The sequence below is a fragment of the Bombina bombina genome, chromosome 12 (genome assembly GCF_027579735.1).
Source record: "Bombina bombina isolate aBomBom1 chromosome 12, aBomBom1.pri, whole genome shotgun sequence".
Classification (NCBI taxonomy): domain Eukaryota; kingdom Metazoa; phylum Chordata; class Amphibia; order Anura; family Bombinatoridae; genus Bombina; species Bombina bombina.
The window spans coordinates 102,601,325-102,619,044 of record NC_069510.1 but is presented as its reverse complement, the minus strand read 5'-3'; the positions used below and the strand labels follow the sequence as shown (position 1 = coordinate 102,619,044).

At 42.7% G+C, this 17,720-nt stretch overlaps 1 protein-coding gene across 1 annotated transcript in view; it reads right to left on the bottom strand.

The window, feature by feature from the left end:
* HUWE1 (HECT, UBA and WWE domain containing E3 ubiquitin protein ligase 1) overlaps nt 1-17,720 on the bottom strand; it is a 689,948-nt gene that overhangs the window by 592,524 nt on the left and 79,704 nt on the right. Inside the window, exons 7-8 of the mRNA XM_053695471.1 lie at nt 13,957-14,019; nt 13,676-13,753 (exon numbers count right to left, since the gene is read on the bottom strand). Coding sequence (XP_053551446.1) covers nt 13,676-13,753; nt 13,957-14,019 — 141 coding nt within the window. The remainder of the gene's footprint in view (nt 1-13,675; nt 13,754-13,956; nt 14,020-17,720) is intronic.

The following is a 17,720-nucleotide window of genomic DNA, read 5'->3' as shown; positions in this document are numbered from 1 at the left end:
AGTAAAAGTTACTGTTAGTTTATTTCGGCACAAATGTTAAAAGCATATGGTCAGGCACACAGGCCCAGCAGGCTCACAGGTAAAAACATAACACAGGTGTGTCAGATAGTCAAGCAGACATGTTTCGTGAGCATGCTCACTTGTTCACTGCATATTGGGCTAATCTGACACACCTTTACTTATACCATAGTTTTAAAGACACAGTGTGATTTATATAATGGTATAATTAACAATGGACTCTAAATTGTATACTTGAGTTTATAAACACTATATATCAAACTGAAAATGAAAGTAAGTCAGACAAACAGTTTAAAATATATAAACCTATCACTCATGATAATTAAATAATACTGTCAAGTGTTAATAAAGGGAATATTTACTGCTATCTGCAGCTATAGAATTTGTATATTCCACTCCAGCTGTATAAACTTTGTGTTTCACTTGTTATAACACGTATAGAAAGAATTGTCCTAATTTAAACCCTTGTAGTTTAGAGACAATATGAGGTATATATAAATCCAATGCGTAAAGGGGGAGGGGATATTTTATAATAGTATGTGATTACATGCAAAGAAGAAATGCAATTATTTAAGTAAATAAATCAAGGTCCCTCCTCATATTTAAGCCTTGAGGGTTGCTTGTCTTAAGTGAAAAAATCCAATAGACCTCGTTTATTTAATTTATCCTCCCTGTTGCCTCCTCTTCTCCAATGGGGTACATGATCAATTCCGTGTAAGGTTAAACTTGACATGTCTGAGTCATGAAGACTTTTAAAATGTCTAGAAATTGGAGTGTCTGATTTCTCATCTTTCCCAGATCGTAAATGTTCTAAGAACCTATCTTTGATAGGACGCTTCGTTTTACCTACATACTGACAATTGCAAATTCTGCATGTCAAAAGATAAACCACATGAGTGGTATTACAGTTAATGAAAAAATTTATCTTGTGATCATTTTTTGTTGTGCTGGAATGAAAAGTGTCACCCTCTAATACATGTTCACAGGTTGTACAATCTTTTCATCTGCATTTATAAAAGCCTTTCTTTCCTTGTAGCCAGTTGGTATTGGTTTTATTCATCATATCAGAAGGTGATAGATGATTGGCTAAGGTTTTACCTCTCCTTGGTATAAAGTTAATTCCCTGATGCACTCTCTCCTTCAGGATGGGATCTGTGTACAAAATGGGAACACTTTCCCTTATTATATCACAGATTTTATAATAGTCTGTACTGTAGGTAGTTATAAATTTAGGTGCAGTAGTCATAGATTGCTTGTTCTCTTTCTTTCTATATCTGAGGAAATGCTCTCTAGGTATGTCTTTTATACTCTCTTTCGCTTCATCTAGAATATTATCAGTGTAGCCTCTTTGTTTTAATCTATTGGTAATTATCTTGCTATTTTCCTCATATTGTTCTTCATTAGTACAATTTCTTCTTGCCCTAATGTACTCTCCCTTAGGGATGCCCTTAAGTACATGTTTGGGATGGCAAGATTTGAATGACATGAGAGTATTGCCTGCAGTGGGCTTTCTATAAAGGCTGGTTTCAATTTTATTCTCTGTCATATTGGCAGAAATTTTTAAGTCTAGGAAGTTGATGGTTTCTGCATTGTTCTCTCCTACAAATCTAATTCCATCATCATTGTGATTCATGAACTCACAAAAGGAATCTGCTTCAGATTCACTACCCTCAAATACAAAGAACAGGTCATCAATGTACCTATAGAAATGCTTTATTTTATTCCTGAAGGGATTTCTCTCTCCAAAGACGAGGTACAGCTCCCACCACCCCATAAAGAGGTTGGCATAGGAGGGGGCAAACTTTGCCCCCATTGCTGTTCCACGCCTTTGGAGAAAGAATTCAGTGCCAAACATAAAAAAATTATGCGTTAGGAGATACTCAATAGCTCTTAAAATAAAAGTCTTAGTAGCTGAGTCATATTCACTATATGAATCGAGGAAAAATTCTATGGCAACCATACCTTTATTGTTTTGTATACAGGTATAGAGAGAGGTGACATCCACCACTAAAAATCTGAAACTAGGTTCCCATCTCACTTTATCTAATTTTGTCAGAATAGCAGTTGTATCTTGTATATAAGTTAAGAGTCCTTTGACTAAGGGTTGTAAAAAGGTGTCTATCAGATCACTAAGAGGTTCATTCAGGGAACCAATCCCTGCAATGATGGGACGCCCTGGAGGACACACAGGATCCTTATGTATTTTTGGAAAATAAGATGATGTTTGTCTGAAATCTTTAGTTGCTTGTAAATAGAATTTCAAAGCACGAACCACATCAAGATTGTGTAATAGCCGTTCCTTCTTAGAAACTGGATTAGGACACAGGGAAGGAACAATGATTTCCTGGTTAATATTCTTATTAGAAACAACCTTAGGAAGAAAACCAGGTTTGGTACGTAAAACTACCTTATCTGCATGGAACACCAGATAGGGTGAATTACACTGCAAAGCAGACAATTCAGAAACTCTTCGAGCAGAAGATATTGCTACCAAAAACAAAACTTTCCAAGATAATAACTTAATAACTATGGAATGTAAAGGTTCAAACGGAACCCCTTGAAGAACTGAAAGAACTAAATTTAGACTCCATGGCGGAGCAACTGGTTTATAGACAGGCTTGATTCTGACTAAAGCCTGAGCAAACGCTTGAACGTCTGGTACTTCCGCCAGACGCTTGTGTAAAAGGACAGAGCAGATATCTGTCCCTTTAAGGAACTGGCTGACAAACCTTTCTCCAATCCTTCTTGGAGAAAAGACAATATCCTTGGAATCCTAATCTTACTCCACGAGTAGCCCTTGGATTCACACCAACAAATATATTTCCGCCATATCTTATGGTAAATTTTCCTGGTGACAGGCTTTCTAGCCTGAATCAGAGTATCTATAACTGAATCAGAGAAACCACGCTTAGATAAAATTAAGCGTTCAATCTCCAAGCAGTCAGCCGCAGAGAAACTAGATTTGGATGCTTGAATGGACCCTGTATTAGAAGATCCTGCCTCATTGGCAGTGTCCATGGTGGGACAGATGACATATCCACTAGGTCTGCATACCAAGTCCTGCGTGGCCACACAGGCGCTATCAGAATTACCGAAGCCTTCTCCTGCTTGATTCTGGCTACCAGACAAGGGAGAAGGGGAAACGGTGGAAAGACATAAGCCAGATTGAAGGACCAAGGCGCTACTAGAGCATCTATCCATGCCGCCTTGGGGTCCCTGGACCTGGATCCGTAGAGAGGAAGTTTGGAGTTCTGACGGGACGCCATCAGATCCAATTCTGGAATGCCCCATAGCTGGGTCAGCTGAGCAAAAACCTCCGGGTGGAGTTCCCACTCCCCCGGGAGAAAAGTCTGATGACTTAGAAAATCCGCCTCCCAGTTGTCTACTCCTGGGATGTGAATTGCAGATAGATGGCAGGAGTGATCCTCCGCCCACCTGATTATTTTGGTGACTTCCTTCATCGCTAGGGAACTCTTTGTTCCCCCCTGATGATTGATATACGCCACAGTCGTGATGTTGTCCGACTGAAATCTGATGAATTTGGCCGCCGCTAGTTAAGGCCATGCCTGAAGCGAGTTGACTATCGCTCTCAGTTCCAAAATGTTTATCGGAAGAAGAGACTCTTCCCGAGACCCTGAGCTTTCAGAGAGTCCCAGACCGCCCCCCAGCCTATCAGACTGGCATCGGTCGTTACAATGATCCACTCCGGTCTGCGGAAGCATATTCCCTGAGACAACCACCAGAGAAGAAAATCTCTGGTTTTCTGATCCAGTTGAATTTGAGGAGACAAATCTGCATAATCTCCATTCCACTGTTTGAGCATGCACAGTTGCAGTGGCCTTAGATGTATTCGAGCAAAAGGGACTACGTCCATTGACGCTACCATTAATCCGATTACCTCCATGCACTGAGCTACAGATGGCCGACGAATGGAATGAAGAACTCGGCAACTAGTTAAGAGCTTTAATTTTCTGACCTCCGTCAGAAATATTTTCATTTCTACCGAGTCTATTAATGTTCCCAGAAGGGAACCCTTGTGAGCGGGGACAGAGAACTTTTTTCGGTGTTCACCTTCCACCCGTGAGACCTTAGAAAGGCCAGAACAATCTCCGTATGAGCCTTGGCTCTGGGAAAAGACGCCTGTATTAAGATGTCGTCCAAATAAGGTGCTACTGCAATGCCCCGCGGTCTTAGTACCGCCAGAAGGGACCCAAGCACTTTTGTGAAAATTCTGGGAGAGGTGGCCAACCCGAAGGGAAGGGCCACGAACTGGTAATGCTTGTCCTGAAAGGCGAACCTTAGAAACTGATGATGATCTTTGTGGATAGGAAAATGTAGGTACGCATCCTTTAGATCCACGGTAGTCATATATTGATCTTCCTGGATCATAGGTAAGATTGTGCGAATGTTCTCCATCTGGAATGATGGAACCCTGAGGAATTTGTTTAGAATTTTTAGATCCAGGATTGGCCTGAAAGTTCCTTCCTTTTTGGGAACCACAAACAGGTTTGAGTAAAAACCCAGTACTTGTTCTGCAATTGGAACTGGATATATCACTCCCATCATGATTAGGTCTTCTACACAGCGTAAGAACGCCTCTTTGTCTGGTCTGTAGACAGACGAGAAATGTGGAACCTTCCCCTTGGAGGGGAGTCCTTGAATTCTAGAAGATATCCCTGAGTAACGATCTTTAATGCCCAGGGATCGGGAACATCTCTTGCCCAAGTCTGAGCGAAGAGAGTATGCCCCCTACCAGATCCGGTCCCGGATTGGGGGCTACCCCTTCATGCTGTCTTAGTAGCAGCTGCAGGCTTCTTGGCCTGTTTACCCTTGTTCCAGCCCTGCAAAGGATTGCAGGTTGCCTTGGGCTGTGAAGCGTTACCCTCTTGCTTTGCGGTTGCAGAGGTTGAAGCAGGACCGCTCCTGAAGTTGCGAAAGGAACGAAAAACAGAATTTATGTTTACCTGATAAATTTCTTTCTCCAACGGTGTGTCCGGTCCACGGCGTCATCCTTACTTGTGGGATATTCTCTTCCCCAACAGGAAATGGCAAAGAGCCCAGCAAAGCTGGTCACATGATCCCTCCTAGGCTCCGCCTACCCCAGTCATTCGACCGACGTTAAGGAGGAATAATAGCATAGGAGAAACCACATGGTACCGTGGTGACTGTAGTTAAAGAAAATAAATTATCAGACCTGATTTAAAAACCAGGGCGGGCCGTGGACCGGACACACCGTTGGAGAAAGAAATTTATCAGGTAAACATAAATTCTGTTTTCTCCAACATAGGTGTGTCCGGTCCACGGCGTCATCCTTACTTGTGGGAACCAATACCAAAGCTTTAGGACACGGATGAAGGGAGGGAGCAAATCAGGTCACCTAAATGGAAGGCACCACGGCTTGCAAAACCTTTCTCCCAAAAATAGCCTCAGAAGAAGCAAAAGTATCAAACTTGTAAAATTTGGTAAAAGTGTGCAGTGAAGACCAAGTCGCTGCCCTACATATCTGATCAACAGAAGCCTCGTTCTTGAAGGCCCATGTGGAAGCCACAGCCCTAGTGGAATGAGCCGTGATTCTTTCGGGAGGCTGCCGTCCGGCAGTCTCGTAAGCCAATCTGATGATGCTTTTAATCCAAAAAGAGAGAGAGGTAGAAATTGCTTTTTGACCTCTCCTTTTACCTGAATAAACAACAAACAGGGAAGATGTTTGTCTAAAATCCTTTGTAGCATCTAAATAGAATTTTAGAGCGCGAACAACATCCAAATTGTGCAACAAGCGTTCCTTCTTTGAAACTGGTTTCGGACACAGAGAAGGTACGATAATCTCCTGGTTAATGTTTTTGTTAGAAACAACTTTCGGAAGAAAACCAGGTTTAGTACGTAAAACCACCTTATCTGCATGGAACACCAGATAAGGAGGAGAACACTGCAGAGCAGATAATTCTGAAACTCTTCTAGCAGAAGAAATTGCAACTAAAAACAAAACTTTCCAAGATAATAACTTAATATCAACGGAATGTAAGGGTTCAAACGGAACCCCCTGAAGAACTGAAAGAACTAAATTGAGACTCCAAGGAGGAGTCAAAGGTTTGTAAACAGGCTTGATTCTAACCAGAGCCTGAACAAAGGCTTGAACATCTGGCACAGCTGCCAGTTTTTTGTGAAGTAACACCGACAAGGCAGAAATCTGTCCCTTCAGGGAACTTGCCGATAATCCTTTTTCCAATCCTTCTTGAAGGAAGGATAGAATCCTAGGAATCTTAACCTTGTCCCAAGGGAATCCTTTAGATTCACACCAACAGATATATTTTTTCCAAATTTTGTGGTAAATCTTTCTAGTTACAGGCTTTCTGGCCTGAACAAGAGTATCGATAACAGAATCTGAGAAACCTCGCTTCGATAAAATCAAGCGTTCAATCTCCAAGCAGTCAGCTGGAGTGAAACCAGATTCGGATGTTCGAACGGACCCTGAACAAGAAGGTCTCGTCTCAAAGGTAGCTTCCAAGGTGGAGCCGATGACATATTCACCAGATCTGCATACCAAGTCCTGCGTGGCCACGCAGGAGCTATCAAGATCACCGACGCCCTCTCCTGATTGATCCTGGCTACCAGCCTGGGGATGAGAGGAAACGGCGGGAACACATAAGCTAGTTTGAAGGTCCAAGGTGCTACTAGTGCATCCACTAGAGCCGCCTTGGGATCCCTGGATCTGGACCCGTAGCAAGGAACTTTGAAGTTCTGACGAGAGGCCATCAGATCCATGTCTGGAATGCCCCAAAGTTGAGTGACTTGGGCAAAGATTTCCGGATGGAGTTCCCACTCCCCCGGATGCAATGTCTGACGACTCAGAAAATCCGCTTCCCAATTTTCCACTCCCGGGATGTGGATAGCAGACAGGTGGCAGGAGTGAGACTCCGCCCATAGAATAATCTTGGTCACTTCTTCCATCGCTAAGGAACTCCTTGTTCCCCCCTGATGGTTGATGTACGCAACAGTCGTCATGTTGTCTGATTGAAACCGTATGAATTTGGTCCTCGCTAGCTGAGGCCAAGCCTTGAGAGCATTGAATATCGCTCTCAGTTCCAGAATATTTATCGGTAGAAGAGATTCTTCCCGAGACCAAAGACCCTGAGCTTTCAGGGATCCCCAGACCGCGCCCCAGCCCATCAGACTGGCGTCGGTCGTGACAATGACCCACTCTGGTCTGTGGAATGTCATCCCTCGTGACAGGTTGTCCAGGGACAGCCACCAACGGAGTGAGTCTCTGGTCCTCTGATTTACTTGTATCTTTGGAGACAAGTCTGTATAGTCCCCATTCCACTGACTGAGCATGCACAGTTGTAATGGTCTTAGATGAATGCGCGCAAAAGGAACTATGTCCATTGCCGCTACCATCAACCCGATCACTTCCATGCACTGAGCTACGGAAGGAAGAGGAACGGAATGAAGTATTCGACAAGAGTCCAGAAGCTTTGTCTTTCTGGCCTCTGTTAGAAAAATCCTCATTTCTGAGGAGTCTATAATTGTTCCCAAGAAGGGAACCCTTGTTGACGGGGATAGAGAACTCTTTACCACGTTCACTTTCCAGCCGTGCGATCTGAGAAAGGCCAGGACGATGTCCGTGTGAGCCTTTGCTCGAGGGAGGGACGACGCTTGAATCAGAATGTCGTCCAGGTAAGGTACTACTGCAATGCCCCTTGGTCTTAGCACAGCTAGAAGGGACCCTAGTACCTTTGTGAAAATCCTTGGAGCAGTGGCTAATCCGAAAGGAAGCGCCACGAACTGGTAATGTTTGTCCAGGAATGCAAACCTTAGGAACCGATGATGTTCCTTGTGGATAGGAATATGTAGATACGCATCCTTTAAATCCACCGTGGTCATGAATTGACCTTCCTGGATGGAAGGAAGGATAGTTCGAATGGTTTCCATCTTGAAAGATGGGACCTTGAGATATTTGTTTAAGATCTTGAGATCTAGGATTGGTCTGAATGTTCCCTCTTTTTTGGGAACTATGAACAGATTGGAGTAGAACCCCATCCCTTGTTCTCTCAATGGAACAGGATGAATCACTCCCATTTTTAACAGGTCTTCTACACAATGTAAGAACGCCTGTCTTTTTATGTGGTCTGAAGACAACTGAGACCTGTGGAACCTTCCCCTTGGGGGAAGTCCCTTGAATTCCAGAAGATAACCCTGGGAGACTATTTCTAGCGCCCAAGGATCCAGAACATCTCTTGCCCAAGCCTGAGCGAAGAGAGAGAGTCTGCCCCCCACCAGATCCGGTCCCGGATCGGGGGCCGATATTTCATGCTGTCTTGGTAGCAGTGGCAGGTTTCTTTGCCTGCTTTCCCTTGTTCCAGCCTTGCATTGGTCTCCAAGCTGGCTTGGCCTGAGAAGTATTACCCTCTTGCTTAGAGGACGCAGCACCTTGGGCTGGTCCGTTTTTACGAAAGGGACGAAAATTAGGTCTATTTTTTGCCTTGAAAGGCCGATCCTGAGGAAGGGCATGGCCCTTACCCCCAGTGATATCAGAGATAATCTCTTTCAAGTCAGGACCAAACAGCGTTTTCCCCTTGAAAGGAATGTTTAGTAGCTTGTTCTTGGAAGACGCATCAGCCGACCAAGATTTCAACCAAAGCGCTCTGCGCGCCACAATAGCAAACCCAGAATTCTTAGCCGCTAACTTAGCCAATTGCAAAGAGGCGTCTAGAGTGAAAGAATTAGCCAATTTGAGAGCATTGACTCTGTCCATAATCTCCTCATAAGGAGGAGAGTCACTATCGAGCACCTTAATCAGTTCATCAAACCAGAAATATGCGGCTGTAGTGACAGGGACAATGCATGAAATGGGTTGTAGAAGGTAACCCTGCTGAACAAACATCTTTTTAAGCAAACCTCTAATTTTTTATCCATAGGATCTTTGAAAGCACAACTATCCTCTATGGGAATAGTGGTGCGTTTGTTTAAAGTAGAAACCGCTCCCTCGACCTTGGGGACTGACTGCCATAAGTCCTTTCTGGGGTCGACCATAGGAAACAATTTTTTAAATATGGGGGGAGGGACGAAAGGAATACCGGGCCTTTCCCATTCTTTATTAACAATGTCCGCCACCCGCTTGGGTATAGGAAAAGCTTCTGGGAGCCCCGGCACCTCTAGGAACTTGTCCATTTTACATAGTTTCTCTGGGATGACCAAATTTTCACAATCATCCAGAGTGGATAATACCTCCTTAAGCAAAATGCGGAGATGTTCCAATTTAAATTTAAAAGTAATCACATCAGATTCAGCCTGCTGAGAAATGTTCCCTAAATCAGTAATTTCTCCCTCAGACAAAACCTCCCTGGCCCCCTCAGATTGGGTTAGGGGCCCTTCAGAGATATTAATATCAGCGTCGTCATGCTCTTCAGTAACTAAAACAGAGCATCCACGCTTACGCTGGCAAGGGTTCATTTTGGCTAAAATGTTTTTGACAGAATTATCCATTACAGCCGTTAATTGTTGCATAGTAAGGAGTATTGGCGCGCTAGATGTACTAGGGGCCTCCTGAGTGGGCAAGACTCGTGTAGACGAAGGAGGGAATGATGCAGTACCATGCTTACTCCCCTCACTTGAGGAATCATCTTGGGCATCATTGTCATTATCACATAAATCACATTTATTTAAATGAATAGGAATTCTGGCTTCCCCACATTCAGAACACAGTCTATCTGGTAGTTCAGACATGTTAAACAGGCATAAACTTGATAAGAAAGTACAAAAAACGTTTTGAAATAAAACCGTTACTGTCACTTTAAATTTTAAACTGAACACACTTTATTACTGCAATTGCGAAAAAACATGAAGGAATTGTTCAAAATTCACCAAACTTTCACCACAGTGTCTTAAAGCCTTGAAAATATTGCACACCAATTTTGGAAGCTTTAACCCTTAAAATAACGGAACCGGAGCCGTTTTAAGCTTTAACCCCTTTACAGTCCCTGGTATCTGCTTTGCTGAGACCCAACCAAACCCAAGGGGAATACGATACCAAATGATGCCTTCAGAAGTCTTTTATAAGTATCAGAGCTCCTCTCACATGCGACTGCATGCCATGCCTCTCAAAAACAAGTGCGCAACACCGGCGCGAAAATGAGACTCTGCCTATGCTTTGGGAAAGCCCCTAAAGAATAAGGTGTCTAAAACAGTGCCTGCCGATATTATTATATCAAAATACCCAGAATAAATGATTCCTCAAGGCTAAATAAGTGTTAATATCAATCGATTTAGCCCAAAAAATGTCTACAGTCTAAATAAGCCCTTGTGAAGCCCTTATTTACAATCGTAATAAACATGGCTTACCGGATCCCATAGGGAAAATGACAGCTTCCAGCATTACATCGTCTTGTTAGAATGTGTCATACCTCAAGCAGCAAAGGACTGCAAACTGTTCCCCCAACTGAAGTTAATGCTCTCAACAGTCCTGTGTGGAACAGCCATGGATTTTAGTTACGGTTGCTAAAATCATTTTCCTCATACAAACAGAATTCTTCATCTCTTTTCTGTTTCTGAGTAAATAGTACGTACCAGCACTATTTGAAAATAACAAACTCTTGATTGAATAATGAAAAACTACAGTTAAACACTAAAAAACTCTAAGCCATCTCCGTGGAGATGTTGCCTGTACAACGGCAAAGAGAATGACTGGGGTAGGCGGAGCCTAGGAGGGATCATGTGACCAGCTTTGCTGGGCTCTTTGCCATTTCCTGTTGGGGAAGAGAATATCCCACAAGTAAGGATGACGCCGTGGACCGGACACACCTATGTTGGAGAAATTAGCCTTGTTTTTAGCCTTAAAAGGCCTATCTTGTGGGAGAGCATGGCCCTTTCCCCCGGTGATATCCGAAATAATCTTTCAACTAGGGCCCGAAAAGGGTCTTTCCCTTGAAAGGGATGTTTAGTAATTTTGATTTGGACGACACGTCGGCCGACCATGACTTGAGCCAAAGCGCTCTGCGCGCCATAATGGCGAAACCTGAATTTTTTTGCCGCTAACTTAGCTAATTGCAAAGCGGCATCTGTGATAAAAGAATTAGCCAGTTTTAAAGCTTTAATTCTATCCATAATTTCGTCATATGAGGTCTCCCTCTGGAGCGACTCCTCCAGCGCCTCAAACCAGAAAGCCGCTGCAGTAGTTACAGGAATAATGCAGGCGATCGGTTGTAGAAGGAACCCTTGTTGAACAAAAATTCTCTTTAGTAAACTTAATTTTTTATCCATATGATCTTTAAAAGCACAACTGTCTTCAATTGGAATGGTTGTGCGCTTAGCCAGCGTAGAAACTGCTCCCTCTACCTTAGGGACTGTCTGCCACGCGTCCCGCCTGGGGTCAGTAATGGGGAACATTTTCTTAAAAATAGGAGGGGGAACAAAAGGGACACTTGGTCTTTCCCACTCCCTGGTAAAAATATCCGCAACCCTTTTAGGGATCGGAAACGCATCAGTGTATACAGGGACCTCTAGGTATTTGTCCATTTTACACAATTTCTCTGGAACCACCATAGGGTCACAATCATCCAGAGTGGATAGAACCTCCCTAAGCAATACGCGGAGGTGTTCCAACTTAAATTTAAAGGCTAATGAATCTGAATCTGCCTGTTGAGAAACCTTTCCTGAGTCAGAAATTTCTCCCTCAGACATCACATCCCTCGCCCCTATTTCAGAGTGTTGTGAGGGTACGTCACATAAACCTCCAAAAGCTTCCGACTGCTCATAATCTGTTCTTAAAACAGAGCTATCTCGCTTTGTAGGAATAACTGGCAGCTTGGATAGAAAGGCCGCAAGGCAATTATCCATGACTGTCGCTAGTTGTTGCAATGTAATAGGTGCCAATGCACTAGAGGTACTAGGTATTGCTTGCGCGGGCATAACTGGTGGTGACACTTGGGGAGAGGAAGGTGGACTATCTTCATTACATTCCGTCATAGAATCATCTTGGGCTACATTTTTAAGTGACACAATATGATCTTTAAATTGTATAGACACATTAGTGCACTTGGGACACATTTTAAGAGGGGGTTCCACAATGGCTACTGAACACAAAGAGCAAGGCTTTTCCTTAGTGTCAGACATGTTAAAGAAATTAGTATTATATGCAAGCAGGCTTGAAAAACACTTTAATCAAATAAACAAAATTTGAAATAAACGGTACTGTGCCTTTAGGAAATAAAAAGCACACACAATTTTACAAAACAGTGAAAAATGCACCAAATCTTTTGAAATTTTCACAGTATGTGCCTAATGCTTCGATGTGATTGCACACCAAGTTTCAGCCTGATTAACCACTTAATGCCCAAACCGGAGCAGTCTAAAGCCCACAACCGGTTACAACACTACAGCACCTTGCCACAGCAGTCTGCTGTGGCCCTACCTTCCCTTATGGATTAGTTTAGGGGAAAAACAGCTTCTGTGAGTCCCTCAAGCAGTCTCTGGACCCTGCACGTGAAGCAGCATGAACTGTCTGGAGAAATGAACTGCGCAACAGAGGCGTGAAATTAGGGCCCCTCCCACTCCATTCCGGAGTTGTGAGGCCTTCAAAGTCACATTTAGGTGACTAAATTTATGCCATGTGGACTAAAAACCCCGTAATAAACACACCAAAGTTGTTTAAAAGTGTCTACCAATGAGTATTTGCTGAATAAAATAATCGATTGCCCTGTCACAGTGTCCACCAGCCTATTGAGCCCTGTTAAATAAGCCCTTATTCTATACTAAGTCTCAGAATATGGGTTACCCTTCCCTCATGGGGATTTCTGTCAGTCTTCTAGCATTATCGTGTCTTGACTAGAAAAAGATGACTGAAACACCTTATTGCAGATCACCCTGCAAACTGTTCCCCCCAACTGAAGTTTTCTGGTACTCCTCAGTCCTGTGTGGGAACAGCAGTGGATTTTAGTTACAACATGCTAAAATCATTTTCCTCTCAGCAGAATTCTTCATCACTTTCTGCCAGAGAGTAAATAGTACAAACCGGCACTATTTAAAAATAACAAACTTTTGATTGAAGATATAAAACTACAAATCTAACACCACATTCACTTTACCATCCCGTGAAGATGCTACTTGTTAGAGCGGCAAAGAGAATGACTGGGGGCAGAGCCAGAGGGGGAGCTATATGGACAGCTCTGCTGTGTGCTCTCTTTGCCACTTCCTGTAGGGAATGAGAATATCCCACAAGTAAGGATGAATCCGTGGACTGGATACACCTTGCAAGAGAAATGGTTAGAAATATTTATTTGGAAAACAATGTAAGACCTAATGGGAAAAGATAAGGATCACACTCCTACAACCAGGAAGCAATTACACACAATCACCACAAGACCTGCTTAGCTTGAAGACTTAAATGGACATGACACCCAAACATTTTATTTTGTTATTCAGATAGAGAATACAATTTTAAACAACTTTCCAATTTACTTATATTGTTTAATTTGCTTCCTTCTATTGTTATCCTTTGCTAAAATGTTTATCTAGGCAAGCTCAGGAGCAGCAGATAATCTAGGTTCTAGCTGTTGATTGGTGGCTGAATATATATATAAGAAAAAAATTGGGTTTCATGTCCCTTTAAGTATCATAACATTCTGTAAACATTTACAAACTGAAGACATAAAAATAAAAAACTCACCCTTTTTTCAACTTTAACTTCGACCCCAGGTTCTGCATAGAACTCAAAATGTAGCGTTGTGGCGCTCGGAGGATATTTCTGTAGGAAAACAAAAATTGAAGCAACTTATTCTTAATTGAATACAATTAGATTTTCGGTTTTGAAAACACAGTGCTGCATTTCTAGAATACCAATGCAACATGCAGATTATATTTGTATAATGTAAAATAAACAATAAATGTGCTACCAGACACTAGTCAGAGTAAACCGCATACTAAACGGTTTATAAAAATGCAACTTACTGTCATGTGCATATCCTTACAACACTCAGCCAGACCAAATCCATTTTCTTTTCCTCCCCAACTCTGAAATAGAAAAGCTCACATTAATGTCAACTAAAAAGAGAAAAAAGAAAAAGAATTGTGTATTAAAAAGGGACAATAAAGTAAAAAATTAATAGTTCACAATTCATGTATAGCATGCAATTTAAAATAAAATTTAATTTGCTTAGTTCCATTGGTATCCTTTGGTGAAAAGCATACCTAGGTAGGCCCAGGCGCTGTGGTGCACTAATAGGAGCTAGCTGCATATATATGCCTTGTCACTGGCTCACCTGAAATGTCAGCTTGCATTGGTGTTCCTTCAACAAAGGACACAAATAGAATGAAGATGTTTTATTAATAGAAGTAAATTGGAAAGTTGTTTAAAATGATATTGCTTTATCTGAATCACAGAAGAAAAATGTTGGGTTTCATGTCCCTTTACTGTCAGCCCTGACTAAAAAGCAGAAGTTTTGCCTTCCTGTGACAACACAGGTTGTCACATGCTTTGTAGAAACTGATAATGTATTAACTACATTAAGCTTAAATTAATTTAAAACTAGAAAGTCAATATAGCTGACATTTAACCGCTTTTAATTACAAGACTTATGTTGCCTTGCAACAGATTTACTTATCAGCAAAGTCTGAATGTTTTTAGAGCACAGAAGCACCTTGTTTGACTCAATTGTTTTCAATAGCCAAATCCCACCCACAACTTGTCTTATCTGTAGGAGCCAATCATGACTTGTTACTGAAATATACACAAGGTTAGCCACTGTCATTGTATTGACAAAATCTATCTTTAGCCGTCTGTTATCCAATAATCTTTGCTGAAGGCCATTATGGACAGTTATCTGACAGATTTACTCTGGGAAGCTCCTGTTGATTGGTGGCTAAATGTGCTGAACTAAAAATGGGCAGGCTCCTAGGCTTACATTCCTGCTTTTTCAAATAAAGATAGCATAAGAACAAAGAAAAAAATTATAATAGGAGAAAAACATAATTTATGCTTACCTGATAAATGTATTTCTCTTGTAGTGTAGTCAATCCACGGGTCATCCATTACTTATGGAATATATCTCTTCCCCAACAGGAAGTTGCAAGAGGATCACCCAAGCAGAGCTGCTATATAGTTCCTCCCCTCACATGTCATATTCAGTCATTCGACCAAAACCAGACGAGAAAGGAGAAACCATATGGTGCAGTGGTGACTGGAGTTTAATTAGAATTTAGATCTGCCTTAAAGACAGGGCGGGCCGTGGACTGACTACACTACAAGAGAAATAAATTTATCAGGTAAGCATAAATTATGTTTTCTCTTGTTAAGTGTAGTCAGTCCACGGGTCATCCATTACTTATGGAATACCAATACCAAAGCTAAAGTACACAGATGATGGGAGGGACAAGGCAGGAACTTTAAACGGAAGGAACCACTGCCTGAAGCACCTTTCTCCCAAAAATAGCCTCCGAAGAAGCAAAAGTGTCAAATTTGTAAAATTTTGAAAAAGTGTGAAGTGAAGACCAAGTTGCAGCCTTGCAAATCTGTTCAACAGAGGCCTCATTTTTAAAGGCCCAGGTGGAAGCCACAGCTCTAGTAGAATGAGCTGTAATCCTTTCAGGAGGCTGCTGTCCAGCAGTCTCATAGGCTAAACGTATTATGCTACGAAGCCAAAAAGAGAGAGAGGTAGCCGAAGCCTTTTGACATCTTCTCTGTCCAGAGTAAACGACAAACAGGGAAGAAGTTTGACGAAAATCTTTAGTTGCCTGCAAATAGAACTTCAGGGCACGGACTACGTCCAGATTATGCAAAAGTCGTTCCTTCTTTGAAGAAGGGTTAGGACACAGTGATGGAACAACAATCTATTGATTGATATTCTTGTTAGTGACTACCTTAGGTAAGAACCCAGGTTTAGTACGCAGAACTACCTTGTCTGAATGAAAAATCAGATAAGGAGAATCACAATGTAAGGCAGATAACTCAGAGACTCTTCGAGCCGAGGAAATAGCCATCAAAAACAGAACTTTCCAGGATAACAGCTTGATATCAATGGAATGAAGGGGTTCAAATGGAACGCCTTGAAGAACGTTAAGAACTAAATTTAAGCTCCACGGCGGAGCAACAGTCTTAAACACAGGCTTAATCCTAGCTAAAGCCTGACAAAAAGCCTGAACGTCTGGAACTTCTGCCAGACGTTTGTGTAGAAGAATAGACAGAGCAGAAATCTGTCCCTTTAACGAACTAGCAGATAAGCCCTTTTCTAAACCCTCTTGTAGAAAAGACAATATCCTAGGAATCCTAACCTTACTCCATGAGTAACTCTTGGATTCGCACCAATATAAACATTTACGCCATATCTTATGGTAAATTCTTCTGGTAACAGGTTTCCTAGCCTGTATTAAGGTATCAATAACCGACTCCGAGAAGCCACGCTTTGATAGAATCAAGCGTTCAATCTCCATGCAGTCAGCCTCAGAGAAATTAGATTTGGATGGTTGAAAGGACCCTGAACTAGAAGGTCCTGTCTCAGAAGCAGAGACCATGGTGGACAGGACGACATGTCCACTAGGTCTGCATACAAGGTCCTGCGTGGCCACGAAGGCGCTATCAGAATCACCGAAGCTCTCTCCTGTTTGATCTTGGCAATCAATAGAGGAAGCATCGGAAATGGTGGAAACACATAAGCCATGTTGAAGACCCAAGGGGCTGTCAGAGCATCTATCAGCACCGCTCCCGGGTCCCTGGACCTGGATCCGTAACAAGGAAGCTTGGCGTTCTGGCGAGACGCCATGAGATCCAGATCTGGTTTGCCCTAACGATGAATCAGTTGAGCGAAGACCTCCGGATGAAGTTCCCACTCCCCCGGATGAAAAGTCTGGCGACTTAGAAAATCCGCCTCCCAGTTCTCCACGCCTGGGATGTAAATCGCTGACAGGTGGCAAGAGTGAGACTCTGCCCAGCGAATTATCTTTGAGACTTCCAACATCGCTAGGGAACTTCTGGTTCCCCCTTGATGGTTGATGTAAGCCACAGTCGTGATGTTGTCCGACTGAAGTCTGATGAACCTCAGAGTTGCTAACTGAGGCCAAGCTAGAAGAGCATTGAATATTGCTCTTAACTCCAGAATATTTATTGGGAGGAGTTTCTCCTCCTGAGTCCATAATCCCTGAGCCTTCAGGGATTTCCAGACTGCGCCCCAACCGAGAAGGCTGGCGTCTGTCGTTACAATCGTCCAATCTGGCCTGCGAAAGGTCATCCCCTTGGACAGATGGGGCCGAGAAAGCCACCCTAGAAGAGAATCTCTGGTCTCTTGATCCAGATTTAGCAGGGGGGACAAATCTGAGTAATCCCCATTCCACTGACTTAGCATGCACAATTGCAGCGGTCTGAGATGCAGGCGCGCAAATGGTACTATGTCCATTGCCGCTACCATTAAGCCGATTACTTCCATGCACTGAGCTACTGACGGGTGTGGAATGGAATGAAGGACACGGCAAGCATTTAGAAGTTTTGATAACCTGGCCTCTGTCAGGTAAATTTTCATCTCTACAGAATCTATTAGAGTCCCTAGGAAGGGAACCCTTGTAAGTGGTAATAGAGAACTCTTTCCCACGTTCACCTTCCACCCATGCGACCTCAGAAATGCCAGAACTATCTCTGTATGAGATTTGGCAGTTTGAAAACTTGACGCTTGTATCAGAATGTCGTCTAGGTACGGAGTCACCGCTATGCCTTGTGGTCTTAGTAC